The sequence below is a fragment of the Pteronotus mesoamericanus genome, unplaced genomic scaffold (genome assembly GCF_021234165.1).
Source record: "Pteronotus mesoamericanus isolate MK-2021 breed Mesoamerican mustached bat unplaced genomic scaffold, CSHL_Meso_final contig_20, whole genome shotgun sequence".
Taxonomy (NCBI): Eukaryota; Metazoa; Chordata; class Mammalia; order Chiroptera; family Mormoopidae; genus Pteronotus; species Pteronotus mesoamericanus.
In genome coordinates, this window is record NW_026555085.1 from 95,058,805 (window position 1) to 95,077,671 (window position 18,867).

General features: G+C 43.5%; 1 protein-coding gene across 2 annotated transcripts in view; it reads left to right on the forward strand.

Moving 5' to 3' along the window:
* The first annotated feature begins 238 nt into the window (after positions 1-238).
* AKAP12 (A-kinase anchoring protein 12) overlaps positions 239-18,867 on the forward strand; it is a 78,971-nt gene continuing 60,342 nt past the window's right edge. For both annotated transcript variants that reach the window (XM_054570114.1, XM_054570113.1), the window contains exons 1-2: positions 239-317; positions 628-966. In XM_054570114.1, coding sequence (XP_054426089.1) covers positions 805-966 — 162 coding nt within the window. In that variant the 5' untranslated portion in view covers positions 239-317; positions 628-804. The remainder of the gene's footprint in view (positions 318-627; positions 967-18,867) is intronic.

Consider the following 18,867-nt stretch of genomic DNA (forward strand, 5'->3'; position numbering starts at 1 on the left):
GGGCAGGAAGGCGGCCAGTGTCGCTGATGACATCGCCTGACATCACTGTTCCGGATGATAGGAGCGCGTGGGGCCGCCCGGCTCACCTCATCCGTGGCCTGACTGCATTAACCTTTCCTTCCCCGCCGCTGCCACGTGAGGTGTCCTAATATGGTCCGACTACGGAGGAGCCAAGGAGCGCTTGCTTTTCTCCTGCTAATGGGGAGGGGGCAGGAACAAACGTTTCGCGTCCCACAATCTGAAGGCAAGATAATGGGGCTTTGGGCTCCCTTCTGGGCGAGTTGAAAGTCAGCCGCTGCAGTAGCTCCTGCCTCGGGGTATCTATCATTTAATAAACCCCGGCTAATCCAGTCTCCCCGGAGGCTTTCTGTCCTCCCTGTTCTCACCGGAGACAATCCTGGGTCGTTCCCCAGCTCTGGTCCCCATTTCTGAACAGGAGGCGCCCTGGGGGCTGCTCGCCGGGACCTCAGCCCGCGACTCACGCTGCGCCTCGGGTCCTAGCAGCCTGGGGGGAGATGCTGCTGAAAGGCGTGTCTGGGCTGTGCTCATGTGATGAAGCGAGGGAAAAACAAGGGGGAGGAGGAGGAGGAGGCAAAGAGGTGGCTTTTTTTTTTTTTTTCTTTTAAGGAGTTTGCCGCGAGCGCGTCTCTTGCTTTCGCAGTCTGGGCGCGTTCGGAGGAGAAGCAGGCGAGGAAGGCGCTCTTGGGACCTCACGGGCGTACGGCTTCTGGCTCTGCTCGGTGTCCCTGCGATTTGGAGAAGGCGTAACACGGCGGCTGGAAGCGGGAGAACTGCAGAGTAGCCATGGGTGCTGGAAGCTCCACCGAGCAGCGGAGCCCGGAGCAGCCGGAGGCGGGGAGCCGGACGCCGGCCGAGCCCGAGCCCAGCGGCGGCAGCCTCGCGGCGGAGGCGGCGCCGGGAGCTCCGGGAGACCCGACCCTCGCGGCCGCGGACCCCGCCACCAAGGTACGCGAGCGCCGGGCCACCTGCCGCGGGGAGGCGGGGGTGGGGGAATTCCTCTGATTTCTGCTTGCAAGAACTTCCCAGCCCGTCCAGCCCATCTCCAAACTCGGGCGCACGAAACCCCCTTTTAAGGGTTTCTTTTTTTTCCTTTTTCTTTTCCCTTTGCGCCGGGGCGAGACCAGAGCAAGCAGCAAGCGTGGCGGGGGGCTCGCATCTTTGTCGCGGGTCCCCGGGGGAGGCGACTGCGCCATCCGCAGTCATAAAATCCTGCCCCTGCGCGCCGCTTACAGAGCCTTTCTCCACACTCTTCCGGTGGTAGCGACCCAATCCGAGACGCCGGGGCTGCGTGGGGAATCCGTGAAAAACTGATCCCCGGTCGAGTCTTGAATCCCCGGCCCCGCTTTCTCGTAGATGAGGAAAGTCAGCTGCTTGGCCAGAAGCCGTGTTGTAACCTGGCGAAGGGGTGACCCGTGGGATCCCCGCCCCGTACAGTCCTTGTTACTAGCTGTGCCTGGAACGACCAGGGTTTGGTACCCAGTCGTCCTGCGGCAGCGGCTGGAGCAGACACCGCCTTCCTGATGCAGAGAAAGCCTGGGGTGTAGCTCCCTCGGAGCCAAAGAAAACCTGGGCAGACGCTGCATCACCGAACGGAATGACAGGTTTCGCAAACAGGGCAGCGTCTTCCTTTTCGCTCAGTGCATTGCCTGTGGACTCGGTTGGATAAACAAACACTGGAGGAGTATTTAGAAGTTCTCAAAGGATGCGGTCTGGCATAAGCGAGCATTCCCTGTATTCTTGTCTCTGGAAGTAGTGCTGAACCTGCTAGGAAATTTGCAATTTACAGTCTCAAGTCTTCAAGGCAGAAATATATCTTCTTGGACACTACAGCAGCCAAGTTTGTACTTGTTCAAATCATTGGATTTGAGATCTATTTCCCAGCATGTGCGTTCATTAGCAAAGCTCCACCCCATCTGTTTTATGATATCCGTATAGAAAGATGTGGACAATTGTACTTACTATTCTTATTTTTAAAGATCCATGTGTCCAATTTGAGGATACAGATTGTATGAGGACCTTTAAGAGTTATCACAGGAGGTATAGGTGTGTAATACATGTTAATGTAGAAGTAAATGTATAGGGGGAAATACAAGCTGAAATCTAGGTGAATTTCACAAAACCTTGACCTCATTGTCTTGACTCTTTAGCTGCCCCAGTCTAGTCTGGGCTGTGACTCCTCTTAAAAACTAGATTACCTTCAGTCTTTAACTACAGTTCCTTGTAAAACCCGTGGTCCCCACAGCTGTAGGTACTAACAGGTACTAATTGCCTGGTATATCTAGATTTTCTAAGAGGTGCCTAAGCCTTGGGCCTAAGGAATGTACTGTTCTTTTGAGGTCTGAATCACACCTTAATATTTACTGTACATCACTTTTTAATGCCAGCCACTGTCAAGTGGCTGTATAACCAGTATTTAGAGTCTCGTAATGAAAGTAACTTTAATGTGTAATTGCTGAAATCCTACAGTCAGGTTCATTTTTTTCCTAGGCTTTTACTACACCTCAGGCTTTCTTATTAACAGTTCACAGTGAAATATGGTACTTACTCCCATCCCAATGAACTCAAATTTGTTCATTTAAAAATATTCCTTCCATTTTTTAAACGTTATTAATGTTTTATCTTTTGAAAGAGAGAGGGGAAGGGGGAGAGAAAGAGAAACATTGATTTGTTCCACTCATTTATGCATTGATGGGTTGATTCTTCTGTGTGTCTCAGCCAAGGATCAAACCCACAACCTTGGTGTATCAGGATGATGCTCTAACCAACTGAATGACCCAGCCAGGCTCCATTTTCCAATCCTCCTTTCTTTATGTCCTTCTTCCATAATCTTCTCCCCCTTTCCCGGCCATCACCGTCTTGAAACAGCCCTGCGATGTCCTTTTAAAAATGACTTAAATGACATCCAGAGCAGCACTGAACTTTTTGGCATTCTGCCCAGTTATCAATTTGGAGGCAATCAATACACTTACATGTATCCTTGGAAGATGTGTAGTTTTTCATTTCAATTAGCAAAATTTATTTCCCAGGTTGTGAGGGCCTAAGTGTTTTCAAAAGAACTCTCTAATTAAGAATGACTCAGCACATGGCTCTTGCCTCGCCTCTTCATCCTGTTAAGCTCCTGTTCCCGACCTCTGAGTAATCCCATCTGCCATTCTGGGCTCTCACAGCACAGTGGACACTTCTTCCTAGCAGTTCCCTCATTTGTGCATTTGGTGACTTGACTAGAGTGTTTTTCTAACTATTCTGAATGTTTCGCAAAGGCAGGAACCATGTCTGTTTTGTTTATAACAGGTGTTCCCCCAGGTGTTGCCTGCTGCCTGGCCCGTAGCAGGCTCTCGGGAAGGGATGGTTTTGATTGGAGACGACCAAGTTGGGGAGTACCCTGGCCCATCTAATTTTTGTACAGTTTAACCTTTGACCTGCTCATCATAATCTATCTTACGTATCAGACAGTGATTACGTCAAGTAAGCCTGTTTGGTTATTAATTGATCTAGTGAATATTTTGGCAACAATTCAGATTTGGGGACTTTGGTTTCTTTTTCCGTAGAAAGGTTGGCATGGGAGGCAGTTTCAAATTGCCTTTAATCTCAAGAAGACAAGTATATTGGCCACAAATATGTGAGTGGCTCAAATGAGACCACTTAAATGCATTGAATTAGTTATGAATTACATCTTCAGCTTTCTTGTTTGGGCCTATGGACATTTGAGGAGGTTTAGACCAATACATCATTCCCTTCCCACTGGTAGAATGCTGATCATTAACTAAAGGCTGTTAGCAGATTTTTTTTCGCCATCTAAATGATACCTGTGTCACATGAGTACTGCCTATTTAGCAATACTTTCCTTTTTTTCTGCTAATTTCAGTTACTAGTTACTCACTGGATAAGTGCTCACACATCAAAAGATGTTACACCGAATTATTACTCCTACCACATCAAGCTCGATTACGCAAGCCTAACATTTAGGCGAAGAAGTCTTGTGTTTGATCTGTGGTGTTTTTCAATAAACTGGGAGGAGCCTTATCTTCCAGTCAGTCTTTTACAGTCTTAATATGTAAATTCTGGATCAATTATTTGGATCAATTATTTTCCAGGTTTAATGTTGAGACTTGGCTATTTTGGCCGCTGCAGGTGTAGGAATATCACCCCAAACACACGTGGGAAAGAAAGCTCTAGTAACCCTCAGTCATCTGATTTGAAATTGTCTTCCGAAGACGGTTTGAAATCAGATGGCAGTATAGGGTGGAGTGTGTTGGATGTAATAGACAAATTTACCTCCATGGCTCTGGCCGATCTTGACTGCGGAGCCAAGCTCCAGGCTAAGTAAATCTGGACAGGCACAATCCCACAAATTAGGCTTTCTGTATTTTCTGCGCCAGCAGGAGACTTCCGAGCTAGAAACGGAACAGTGGTCAGCTGCACAGTGTGAGGCCAGTGTCCCTGGCAGGTGGGAAGATGGGGACTCCTGTCACTTCTTCAAGCTGTGGTCCCATTTGATTATACAAGAGCTGAATCACTGAAACATAAACGTGAACTCAAATAGAAGAATCCACCATCTGATTAGTAGATTGAAGGATGTCTTTGCCTTTCATGCATTCAGACAGACAATTGAGTTGACTAAGCGTATTTCATAATTCCCTTTCCAGCCTACGGTTGTATGTTTTCTTCTCTCACATGCCCTCTGTTTACAGGATGGAAATGGAGACTGGGGATGGCTTTAATGTGATTATATCACTAGTTTTACACGAAAAGGGCCAGAATTTAGGATGATTAGGTGAGATTTACATGTTTATTAATAGAGTAGTATGTTTATGGGTGTGGCTACCTGTATGGCTTAAGGATTTTCTCCAGATTATAAGAGGTGCTGCTATCTGATTGGAATGCATTCCAAAAATTGTAAGGATGGTCATGTAGGAGAGCCACAGCCTGTGGGGACTGCAGGGCATTCTCTTGAATGTTGCAGCCGTTTAGGCCATAGCTGTAGGAAATCAATGGAGATTTCCACTCGAAATATGCCCCTCTACGAGCCACAGATCTCACGTGTGCATCCTTTTGAATTAGTTTGGGGTTGACTAAGCTCTTTGCCTGGACAGCTTTAGACTGATGTTAGGAGGATCATTCTAGTTTGGTATCTTATGGGATAATAAATAAAATGGAAACAAAGTGTCTTATTTTAAAAGGTACCATGGAATTGTTTTTTCTTTTTCTTCATCCGCCTTAACACATAGGCAGTGTTGTAAAACACCAAAGAAAGGAAAGTCTAAGTGGAGCTTATCCTTGGCCTCTGTGTGCTGTATTGTTCATGAAGTGAGAAATTAGAATTTATAGCATTCCCCATTCTAAGAGAAATATAGTCAGTGCTTTTAGCTCATGAAAAAATCCTGAATATCCTTGAACCCAATTCTTAGTTCCCTTATAACCAAAAAAAGTTTACAATTTAGAATAAGTTTAATTTAAAAACAATACAATGAAAAAATATGGGGGAAAAAAAGCAGGATTTGGAAGGGAGAAGCACTATGTGTTAGTGTAGTTCCAATAAATTCTTGAAAAATCTATAATTATAATTGATTGACATGTCTGCTTAGTTTTTGGGCCATTTTCCTGCAAATTAGCACTGTGTTAGAGAATGTAAGTAAGGTAGGATTTTGTACCTATGATCATTCTTTTCTGTCTTCAGTATATCTAGAAGAAGGATTGTGGTGAATATATCAATAACCAATAGTTTCAATCATACGTGCCCTTGTATTTGTTATCATGAATAATTAAGTTTACTTAAAGCTGACTCGATCTGACATCGTTTTTGAATTGTAAAGATTTTACAAGATGATCAAAAGCATTTGTTTACTCTTAATGCAATGATTTTTATTTAAAGGTATTGCATAACAGGATTTGTTGAATGTTTATTTTTCTAAAAATGTTTTCTAAAAATGTTGAGAACCTCAGTTTGTAGAGTGCGGTAAAAAGTACAAGTTCCCTGTTCTTTCTGACCCCTCAAGTGCTAACTGGTGACAGTAGTTTGAAATCATTGTTGGTGGTTTGTTGGTTACTCTTTCAAAAACTTTATGCATGGGCAAGGATATAAATAAAAATGGTTCCTTCCATCCTTAACAAATAAAAAGATCATGTTATATATATTCGGCTACTTTAGGTTTTGGATATCTTTTCATATCAGGACGTAAAGATCTACTCCTATTCTTTTTAATGGCTACATACATAAATTTCTCCTTTATGGGTTGAAGTACCATCATGATTTAACCAATCCCCTGTGTTTATATTTATATTTCCCTAGTCCTTTGCTATATGAAATTGACACAGGGAATAATATCCTAGTTCAGATATCTATGTATGCGGGCAAATGTATCTTTAGGGTAGATTTCTGAAGTGAAATTGCTGGATCAAAGGAGTTATATTTATTTATGATTTTGAGAGCCCTTGCTAAATCCCTTTCCAAAGAGATTCTACCGCTTTGCATCCCTCCTCTGTGCAGGTCAACAGCTGCCTCCCAGTGCCTTTGCCTCGGTGGACAGCAGGTTGTCTAATACTGGCCAGTCTGCACGGCAGCTGGCGCCTGAATCTCCTTGGTGCATGTTTAGCTATGAGGTTGAGTGCCTTGTCATGCATGTTGGCCACCCAATCATGAACTGGGCTGGCTTTCAGAGCATTAAAGGTGATGGTTTATTTTATAGTTGATTACTTTTTAAAAATTACCCCCTGCCCCCGAAAATGACTCCAAGTAGCGGAAAAGCAAGTTTAAGAACAAAAAGGCAGCTGAGGGGCTACTCTTCTCTTCTTCCTTTTTTCCCAAATTAGTAAACTGTCTTTAAATTTATGTGCTTAGACAATGACCTACTTCTTCGGCTATCAATTTAAAAATTTCCCCTCTGGGAACAATCTAAAATCTAGCTGCCAGAAATTTCTTCATACTTCTGATCCATGAAATGCTGGATGCAGGGACTGGGGGCCGCAGAAGCCCTCCTCCCCTGGGCTTTGTCTGTTCTCGTTCTCTCAAAATGACAGCCTGGCTTGGTTCACTGGAATAAATGTGTTTTCCCAGAAAAACGTAGGTGTTCGATGCTCTGGAAACTTCAGGACCTTTCCCAGACACTGTTAAGCTTCATTCAAGTTCAAATGTTTTTGTCTTCTCTACAGCTTCTTCATGGTGTTTAAAAAAAAAAAGAGGAGAAACCCTGTAATTTCATCCTGTCTGACCTTAACCAGTTATAATAAAATGTCAGTGTCATGTTTGGTTAGTAAATGAGACAAGCCGCAATTTAAGAAGGAGAGGTTACTCCACCCCACCGGCCGGTCTCCAACATGATACACAGACATTGCAAGTAGCGGGAGTATTGAGAGATCCTGTTTTCCCTGGTTCCCAAACCTGGTGTTGCAATACCATCACCTGGGGAGCTTCTGAAAGACACCCTGGGCCCATCCTAGGAGCCCTGAATCAGAGAGCCTGGCAGTTGTGGTCTGAGCTCCCGCAGCTCCGGTGCTCTCTGGCCGTCTGATCTGCCGGGCGTGGCCACCGTAGCCTCGAGAAGGGACGCCGGGTGTAGGAGCTGATGGAGGGCCAGGCCCAGGTGGGCCAGGCCGCGGTGACAACAGCACCCGCCGATGGAGGTGGGAGCCGGTGTGGCGGGGAGAGGGTTTCAGAGGATGTCAGAAGAGTCGTTAGGTATTTCCCTTCTTACATCTTCAGGAGAAAATAAAGGAAAACATTTCTCCTACATAGTTCCGGTCCTTTTATCCTCCTGTATTGAAAAATGTGAACTGTGAGTGGAGACTTCCCTAAAAGGAATGGGCTGTGGAGGGAGAATAGGGGTTGAACCAAATACTAATACTTCCTGAGTGAGAAGCAGCCATGTGGCCACGTTCACAGTTTTTGCTTCCACGTGATTAGCTCTTAAACATTTTACCTCGTTGATCAGTTTTCAACTTTGTGCAAGGGAAGCAGACAGCAGCTGAGGGCTTACTTTATGGCATTTGGCTGCTCCAAAAGTCTGTGACAGAATCTTCAAACCTGACCTTTCCCCACTGCGTATCACTATTTAGTCTTGATGCCGTAAACATTTCTTTACTGGTTTCTGGGCTATAGGAACTGTGCTAGGAACCGTGGAGATGGAGAGAGAATTCTAGAGCTCAGTTCTTAAAAAAAAAAAAAAAAAAAATTCTCCCTTTCATGTGTTTAGCTCTTTAATCCACTGGAAATTTGATGATTTTATGTCTAGAGAGAGAGATCTAAATTCATTTTCCATACGGTTACCTGTTGTTCCAGCACCATTGATTAAATAGCCCCTCCGGTTACAACTCGACTTTCCAGGTATGTGTTAATCTGTTTATTGATTTCATTTTATTTAAAAAAATTTCCTGCTGTGCTTTTGTGCACTAAGTTAAAAGCATTAAGGGAGTGGCTAAAAATCTAGTCAATTGTAATAGCACGTCCATGGTTTGAAATACTTTTATATTCTACATAGGAGGTGTTACCCTGGTCCCTCATGGTAAAGTGTTATGTATACAAAATGTAGAAAAATGGGAAGCAGGTGTTATCTTATAAACTTAATTTGTTTTCTTGATATGTAATAACATTATGCAATAAAAATAGTTGATTAAATTCAGTATCTCCTAACCACTTACTGTATGAAAATCACTGGACTAGATGTTTCAGGAGATAAGTAAGATCACAAAGCATTGCCCTTTCGAATCTCATCATCCAGGTGAGTTGATAGGGTCCCCCTAGAAGAAATAGTCAATAACAACAAAGATTGAAGTAAGTTGGAGGGACAGTAGAACAGTTGCCATTAGTTGGTACGCGTCTACTCAGTGAAGTGTCCAGATAGCGGCTGTAGAAAGACGAGCATTTTGGGAAGGGTTGCAGACAGACAGAAGGCCGTTCGTCGGGAGGCCAGAAAGTACGTGACATATTAAGGGCTGAGTGAATGTAAGGGAATGGCAGAAAGAGGATGATAAATGGAGGTGAAGCCAGTCATTGTAGGAGCCACACGGGCAACGGAGAGCCAGCAAAGGCTCGTGATAGCAAACCACGCAAAGGGCAGAAATGCCATCTGCGTGGCCGACGCACTGCTAGGAGACCAGTGACCGAGAGGCCATCTGCAGGAGGGGGGTGAGACTGGAATGGGTGACTTGGGGCAAACATTTCCACCACGTGGTAGATGCATGTTATCAGATACTAGCAGGGGGCAGGGAATGTAGATTTGGCCTAGGGGCAGTCAGAAATAACTGAAGTTTCCAAAGTTGGAAAACAGAGTACCTCAGTTTCTGCCGTAGTCAGTCAAGAACATTCCTTTCATGAGGTCAGCTTCACTGATCTTCTGCTGTGTATCCAACGGTGCAAACAATGATTTCTCTGTAGATGGGAGCGTGTAGCTTGAAGGTAGCAGATTTTGAAAAGGAAGAGGTTTGCGGCCGACTCTAGGTAATGACAGAGGGCATCCATGAGATCAATACCATTTCTCTAACAGCGTCGGAGCACAGGCCATGGCACCGGGGACCATCCAGGCTTGTGGGGTGGTGGGTGCTGATCACAGCGGAGGGTCAGGTATCACAGAATAAGCGATGGCAGTACTGAAAGACTGTTGGTGGTGCCTATGGAGAAGGGGGAGCCAAAAGTGAATGTTCAAGACGATAAAACAGATGGCCCTGGATTGAACAGCTATTATATCACTGCTTCATCAGGCCACAGTGACCCTTGACCCCGGCACGTCTGTGTCCACCTAAAAATGAAAGAGGCTGATGATTGACTCGTGTTCCTTCCATTTGTAGGCAAAGAAACTCGGTAGCTTGGGAAATGTTTATCTTTATTTATCATCTTTCTTCCTTGTAATTCTTTCCATCGCCAGTGTCTGCCCTTTGGTCTGTTGTTCAGAGGACGATTTACGGTTTGTTATCTTTCTTTATGTCAGAGCACGTGATTTTTTGTTGAATCGGGCCCTTGCAGGCTCTGGGTTCTGTCTGCTGCACTATCGCATTTCTGTGGTCACTCCCTGACGTTGACCATCCTCACCGAACACATGCTCCATGTCACCCCTGATAATTTTCGGTGCTCTCTCATATGCACATTGTCGTGATACATTAAATAAGATTGTTGACAAATTTGATAGTGTTTAACTTTCTATGAAAATTTCCATACTGGGTGATAATTTTTCACTAAATTAACACGTTGGTAGAATACCTCTTAAGAAACTTTTGTTTGAAATGATCCTTCACTTGGATACACATGTAAAATAGTCTTATCCACCCCAGTAACATATTGAATGCTATGGAGAGCTCAATTGTAGACATGGTCTACCTACTTTAAATTTACAATTGGTATACAAATTGGGGGGCGGGGCGGATAGGATTATAATTTATAGGAAATTTCTAAGAATTAGCCAGTCTGTCTCTGGTGAATTTTTCTTAATTATTTCAGAAATGACACATTTAACCAATATTTAGACATGAGTTCCTGACTCCTATAATGTTAATGTAAATATTTAAATGGAAAATTTTGTTCTTGTTCTGCTGTTTTATATGAATTAAGTTACTGAAAAGCAGTGAAAAATGTCACCACTAAGGTTTACTGAAACCAGTCCTGATTATTAAGATCTTTTCTTCAATTCTGATGAAACCTATTGTATAAAATTTAAACAACAACAACAAAAATAGTTGACAAAAAGTCATGGGGGCCAAAACCCAGTTGATTGGTTTTAATATCTATTTTTTTTCCTTGTAAAGTCTTCAGGAGTTTAAATTCAATTTGATGGCAGTTTTAGATCTGTTTTTGTTTTGTTTACCGTATAGAAAACTTGTTTTACTTTGATTAAAATGAAGATTGGTTATTCTTTTGATACTCATTAAAGACATGTTGGCTTTTTTATATCCTGTAATGGGAGATTCTGTAGTGACCAGGGAGGACCTGCAATATTATCTAGAATTGAGGCAGTGACAAGAGATTTCAAGTCCCTTCTGGAACTGTGCCTGTGAAAGAGTCCTCTGTGACAGGGAGGAATGCAAAGAATGCCCAAGTATTCAGGGAAGTAGGTCATGGTTGAAAGTACTACGTTTGTCAGAGAAAGTTTCCCAAGCCGGGCCGTGGTCCTCATCCCTGCTTCTTACCCAGGGTGCTTTGTTCTTAGGCAGATTAGGTGACTGAGGGATCTTGCAGCCCCTGGGAGGGTTGGACCAAAGGAACGGAGTCCCCCACGGGTGCCTGCACTGCCCACACCAAAAATAAAATGTAAGGGCGGTGGATCGGGACTAGCAAATCATACATGTGATTGCTAAGGCTTTTCTTAATTGCATGATCTTGGAATAAAAATTATTTAAACAGTAAATAGGCCGCCAATGTATAAGCATATTCAGGAAGAAAAAAGGAAAATTAGAGCATTCCTTTTAAGGGAACGGGGGTCTTCTTGGGTCCTGACAAGAGTGAGGCACTGCAGCGGACCCCCTGAATTACCTCCAAACTGCCTTTGACCTTAGTGCTCACAGTCTATCATGGATTTAACAAACTTGGGGAAACCGCATTGGGTGTGAGTTTCAGTGAAGTGCTGGACAAGAGGTACAAACACGGCAGATCCCAAAAGCCAGAGAGAGAGAGCGCGCGCGCGTACTGGTATACCAGGAAAGGTGGCCTGGAGGAGGCTGTCAACCGAACGCTTGTGTCCCCTCCCAGCCCCCCAAATTCCCATGTTGAAACTAACCCTCGATGTGCTGGTATTTGGAGACAGGGTCTTTAGAAGGTGATTAGGTAATGAGGTTGGCCCTGGTCCTGGGGTTAGTGCCCTTACAAGGAGAAGGACATGAAAGAGCCTCTCTTGTAATCAGAGAACGCCTTCAGCAAACCAGGAAGAGCCCGCTCACCGGGAACCAAGTCAGTCCTGCAAATGTTGGACTTTCAGCTTCCCTAACTGAGAGAAATAAATGTTGTCTAAGTCACTCAGTGCGTGGTAGTTTTTCATAGTTGCCTGGGCCGAGACAGGAATGGAATTTATGATGAATTTTTGAAGGATGAGATACTTGAGAGGAAGCAAGAAAATAATATTTCAAATAATAAAAAAGTGAGCCTCATTATATTGGGGGAGATACTGAGTGAAAAATAGTCTAGGGAAAATTTTAACTGCAGGACTTTTCAGAACCTTTTAAATGTTAGTATTAATTATGCATCTCCCAAAGGGGACAGATCGTATGCATTAAACCCAAGTACAGTTAGGAAATGCTAGGCCAGAGAGGAGAGCACACTTAGAATGGTGCTTGAACCCTGGCTGGTGTGGCTCAGGGGATTGACTTGCAAACCAAAGGGTCACCGGTTCCATTCCCAGTTTGGGGATATGCCTTGGTTGCCGGCTAGGCCCCCAGTAGGGGACGTGCAAGACGCAACCACACGTTGATGTTTCTCTCCCTCTCTATCCCTCTTCCATCCCCTCTCTCTTAAAAAAAAAATGTGATTGAGAAGCTCAGAGAGGTAGCTTGTTTGTGACTGTGTTATGGACAGTTCTGGATACTAGGGTGTGACTTCTGCATTTTAATGTGATTGGCAATGGAAAACTACATCTACATCTGTTGGGATGTAGGTGGGGACTTTGAACTTAACTTTTTATTTCCAGTCTGAGACTGAAAATAATTCTGAGATATTAAAGAAAAAAATTGTTTGGCGGTGGGGGGGCAAGGAGGTTGGATTTTCATTTCATTCATTTAAAAATGATTGTATTTTTTATATGCTTAATTTTTAAATTAACAACTTGTAGAAAAATTCTTACTCTGGCTGAAATGGAAATAGAAGGAATGTGTCCCAGCTTCGAAATGAACATTACCTGAGAAATGCCTCACATCACCCTGAAATGAAATACTTCATTTACATCTGAACTTGATGATACATTTGGGGAGGGTGAGAGAAAAAGGTAGAAAATAGAGGCAACGATGATGATTGTTAAAATTTGGGGGATAGAGTCTACTTTGGATCAATTTCAGTGTTCAAATAATCCTGATTACACCAGATATAATTTGTATTTTCAGACTACAGTAAGTCTAACAACTGTTTATAGAATCAATTTCCATGGCACTTAATTAAGTGCTCTTAGGGCCGAACACCCCAGTGCAAGCTGCATTATGCCTTCAAACTTCCCCTTAACCATATTTTCTGGGACCAAAGACAATTAGACTACTGTGGAGTTAAATGCTGAAAATTATTGTGTTCCTCAGACGCTTTCCAGCTCCTGCAGTGAATACTGGAGGTATTGTAACTGTATGCAAACTCAAATGAAGATCGGGGAAGGTCCAAACAGAGCCTTCTTGAATGGTGTTGCAAATCCTTCCCCTGGCAAATAAGAGTAAAGGGAAATGTCACCCGTTTGTTGCTTTTTATGGTCATGAAGAAGGAAAAATCCCCAAAGCTTATGATTCCTTTGCTATGAGCTGACCAGCTGGCTTATTTCGGCTTCGGATAAGAAGTTGAGAGAGACGCTGTTGTGTTTTTTTCCTTGAGCCTGATCAAAGCAAATAGCTGTATTCTGGGACTGTAACTAAGCTAAGTTTTTAGGAAAGTTGCTCCTTTGTAAAACCTAAAAATCAATGTAGGGCTTTTCTTTTAAGATTGCATTAGGCCCTATAAGCAGACAACTTAATCTAGGCATGAAGTACAGATTCCTTCTTCGTAATAAATATTAACTAAAACTGTTAATTTTTATAATTGGCATATATACACATAAAGTATAATAGACCTACTTATTGACCCCTTTATTTTTTTCACTCTGTATGTATGTATATATGTATGTATGTGTTATTGCTCTTCAATTACAGTTGTCTGTCCCCCCTTTCTTCAGTGTAACTTCTTGTGCTCATTCTCCCCCGAAGCATGAACTGGACACGCGTGAGGGATGGGAGGGATGTGCCAGTGCTGTGTGTGTGGAAATCTGTGGAGAATGAACCAGTAAGTGCATAAGTCTTAAGGATCGGATGCTTATAGAAATTTGCAAAATAGAGTTCCTTTTCTCAGTGACTGTCAAGTCACCAAGTGGTCTCCTGAATTTGAGACCCTATCAGGGACTCGGGCGGTTTGGGCGAACTTGCGTGTGCTTTTTCTTGTCTTATCAGTTGTTCATCGCTTCTATGAGGTAAGTGGCATCATCCCATGTCAAAAATGAGCCAACAGAGTGAAAATTTAACTCAGATGCCGGTGCACTCTGCCTTTCTAGGGATTTTAGGATGTATTACTGTATCTGCTGTCAAACAAATGGCAAGCAATTCATCTTTATTGACCCACAAATTGTGTTAGATGCTGTCCTCGCTCTTTCTACCCTGTCCGTGGCCTGGAGGCAGCAGATTGTAGGTTGGAAGACAGGCCGCAGACCTAAATGAGAATGGACACTGCTCATTTTTTTTTTCCATTTATTTGGGTGTCACTGAGTGCCAGGCCCATACTGTTCTTTCTCCCTTCCTGGTTTGCTCTGCTCTCCTGACCTTGAGTTCATCATCGATCCTCCGGTACCTTGTTGAACTCCATTCCATTTTAAACACATTTCCTCCCTTAAGATCCTCTCCCAGCTGATTTGCCAGCTGAGACCAAGCATTGTGTCTAGGGGGCTTTGTCCGCTTCCATGGCTTTAACACTCAGCCACATTCACCAAGTTTCAGACCCACATACGCATCTATGTATTGGGCAGTTTATCTCAAGAACAGCATTTCTCTGTCCCCTTGGCCCACCTCCTCCTCCCTAAAAGAGACGTCTTGGTGGTATCCTCCCCGCCTTGCGATGCTGCCGTTGGCCCCCCATCGCTCTTCCTTTTACTTACCGACATCAGACCATCAAGAAGTTCTGTTACTTGAAATGATGGGGGCGAAGGGGATCCCTTTGTAAAGTATGTGATTGTCTAACCACTATGTTGAACACCTGAAACTAATACAGAATAATAGTGAACGTGAACTGTAATTGAAAAATAAAATTAAAAAAAACTTCTGGTGGTTCTAGTCTGCTGCTTCAGATCTTTTCCTTGTTCCCAAATTTTAATTATCCCATGCAATATACCGCAACGTTAGTCCTCAAACTAGTTTCCCTGGTTCCAGCCATTTTTCTCTGTATGTGATGGCTCCGTAGCAGTAGACAGGAAGGGGAAGGACCCTGGGACCCTGTGACGTGAGAGGCCCTCCGCTCGCAGGGATGTAGATCCCTCCGGCTTTTCCTTTTCGGCCTCCAGTCATGCACCTACGCTTCCCTTACCCTTCATTCCCCAAGGTGCATCTTGAGGGTTGGGAGAAAAGATGAAAACCAATGGCGTGTTAGATGTTTTCTTTTGCTCTTCTATATGTTTTCCTCCATTCAGTGAATGTGGTAATCAAGTGAAGCTCTTTTAATTTTAAGTCCCTTCCCATGTGGCCTCAAAAAAATGTTTATGTAACTGAAGTGAGTTTTCCCCCGGCTTGGGCACCCTGAGGTAGACACAGACTGTGGCATCTTGATCACATTCGTATAAAACACAACTGTAGTTTGGGCTATAAGTTTATTCCTTCATTGGATGGTTTTTTATTTTGTGAATTCTGTTTGAAGGAGAAAGATGGCCAAATATTTGATCTTTTGGCATTTTTATTTTTAGCAAGCAGGTAGCTGGTATGAATGAAATACAGTTTAGAAAATTTTTGTCTTCCTTCTCTTCTCTCCTTCAGAAAGAAGGTACACCCCTGAAGCCTTTCATCAGCCGCCTAGTGCAGGGCGGGGTCTTTCCAAGCCGCTGCCCCGCAGGCCCTGCCCCAGGGGAGTGCTGTCGCGAGCCACTGCGCAGCTCCTCCCTCGGTTCTCATCGCAAAGCCAGACAGACAGTCCACAACTTCAAGTCTAAGGTTTTAATGAGTTTTCTAGACTTTAGTTTCCGTATATTTCAGAGTGTAAGCCCATTTCTTCCTCCTCCTCCTCTTCTTCTTTTTTTTTTTTTTGAGTTTTTAATTTACTTATTGATTAGAGGGAGAGAAACATTGACCTGTGGTTCCACTTACACAGTCATTGGGTGGCTCTTGCATAGGCCCTGACCGGGATCAAACCCACAACCTGGGCACATCGGGACAGTGCTCTAACCCACTGAGCTACCTGGCCAAGGCCTCAGCCCATTTTCTTTGCCTGTATATAAAAGGTAGTTGATTAGTTGAAGTTGGCAGCCTTTAGATTTCTTCCTTTCATGTGACTTGTCCAGAGTGCTTTCTTATTCTTTTTGACTCCCATGGTGATTCCCTGAAGGTCTGAGTAACTTAATGGCAGGAGAATTACCACGTGCTTTCTGAAGAAGCAGCTTTGGGCCTTCTCCAGCTCAGACCTCTTCTAAGGCTATATCTGCGTGCAGTTGGTCTTCGAAGCATCCCTTAACAAATACTAAATTCCTTCTGTGGATATTCCTTCCCTTTTTACTTCACAAATCTCCCGAGGCACCTTGTCCACCGTCCATGGGTTTCCATGACATCTGCGTGCTGCTGGATCCTGAAACTATCCCGCCCTCCCCCTGGGCCCCTCTATTTCATTGTCTTCTGCTCTTTGGAGTGAGGGTACCCGCCTCAAATCTATACCTTCTGTTCTTTTCCCGGTGTCCAGCTGGGCAGGCGGAGAGGAGGCTGGTTTCAGAGGAAGACGAGTTGTCTACAGCAGGGGTGGGATGTAAGAGAGCAGGGACGGAGACTTCAGCCTGGAGGGTGGCCACCAGCCTAGTGAGCCAAGATAACAGCTGGAGCTGGGTGCGGTCCTGAGAGGAGGCGTGGAGGGGCTGCTGCCCCTTGAGGACAAAAGACAAAAAGCCTATTAACTCTCAAGTGTTGTATATTTAAAACATTTTGCCAAACAGTATAAATTCTGTAACAGGTATTTACTGTAAATCACTAGGTGGTTCTTTTGCTTGTAAATTCTACTCGAAGAGAGGATGATGTACTAATGCATGTAAAAAACACATTTTTGTTTACTATAAACATCTATGTAGTATTTCTGGTTAAAGAGGTTAATTTAGCTTCCAGAATCTTATTTATGTGGATGATGTAGACTGAATTTAAAGCTGTAGGGAAATAGAATTTGTCTAAAAGCTTATGTTTTAGGGACAAAGTCAAATTTATACATGAAAATCAAAGCAGTCTTTTCTCTTTGGCAGCAGTTTTATTGCTAGCTAATGCACATACTATACAGTTCACCCGTTTAAAATACATAATTCAGTGGTATTTAGTAATCAGACATTCTTAACTAAAAAAGACAGGAGGCAGGTGGTATTTTTTAATTGACCTGAGTTAGGTAGGTTCTTATGGCTGCTTACAGTTTTCCTCCATAAGAATTCAGTTGGCCCCTTCTAAAAATTTTTTGAAAATTGAAGCCTAAAACGGGAACTCCTATTGCTGTTTGAACTTTGAATAGTCACAAAGGGATTTCATGACCAATTAAATCAGTTTGCTAAACTAACTTTAATCCAGTGGACTTAAAATACAGTAGAAGAAAAAGAACTTGAAAAAAAAAAATAGAGCAGAAGAAACTGAACTTGAATATTAACTTTTGGGGAGAAAAGACCACGTAGGTAAAAATTCAAGAAGACTTCAGCTTGTGGAGTCACAAGAAGACTAATGCTTGTGAAAAATTTAACAGTTCATGCATAGGTATGGTATATAAAGCCATTCTTTCTCTTCATCTCTCCATCCCTCATTGGTCTCTCATCAAAAGGAAACATTGTCATCATCGTCATCCTCGTCATCCTTTCTGGCCTGGAATGGATGACTCAACGCACATGTGAGGAAACAAATTGGTGATCCCTAGGAATCAGCTTGGGTTCACTAAGAGTAAACCAACATTCATATTTATTTAATTTTCTTTTTTGTTCTTTTTATTCTTCTTTCCTTTCTTGGTCTTTTTTGTTGTTGACTGATAGTGATTTGTATTTCACCTAAGAGATATTTATCAAAAAGAACCCCACATTTCCCCCTCCCCTCAGTCCTTGGTAAACACTGATCACTTTCTATCTCTAAAGATTTGCCTGTTCTGGGCATTTCATATAAATGAAATTGTATAGTATGTGGCCTTTAGTGTCTGGCTTTTTTCACTTGGTGTAATGTTTGCAAGACTCATCCATGTTTTAGCAGGTATCAGCACTTCATCTCTTTTTATTGACAAATAGCGTTGCATTGTATGCTTATACCCCACATTTTATTTATCCATGCATCAATTGATGGACATCCGGGGGGGTTCCACATTTTGGCTATCATGAATAACTCTGCTAAAACATTAGTGTACAAGTTTTCGCATGGGCATGTGTTTTCATTTCCCTTGGATACTTAGCTAGGCATCGAATTGCTGTGTTATATGTTGACTCCTTGGGAGGAGCCAGCAGACCACGGTCCAAAGCAGTCGTGCCATTTTACTGCCCCCCCCGCCCCCCGCCCGCAGTGCACCAGGCTCCAGTTTCTCCACATCCTCCCCAGCGCTTGTAATGCCTTTTCGCCTTTTCGATGACCCGGCGTGTGAAGTGGTCTCTCTTTGTGGTTTTGATTTGCATTTCCCTGATGGGTAATGCTGTTGATCCTGTACCAACAGCAACAGGTGTTTAGTGAACTAAATTTCTGGTGGTGTTCTCATACACCAAGTATGACTAGGAATTAAAGGTGCCTTCGTAGATGACTGTGTGTGCGACAGATACCTCACTGAGTCTACGTGAGCATTGTGCACCCTTAGCTATTCAGGCCTGTGCTTTTCTGTGGCCTGAAAAACGGTTCTTCCAGTGCTGACTTAATAGATAAGTACTGTTTCTAAATGGGAAAGTTGATCAAGTCATAAAATGTTTCCATGGTGGGGAGCAGTGATAGTGGGGAGAATTTCTGTTGGGGAAATGTTTCTCCCCAGAGGCA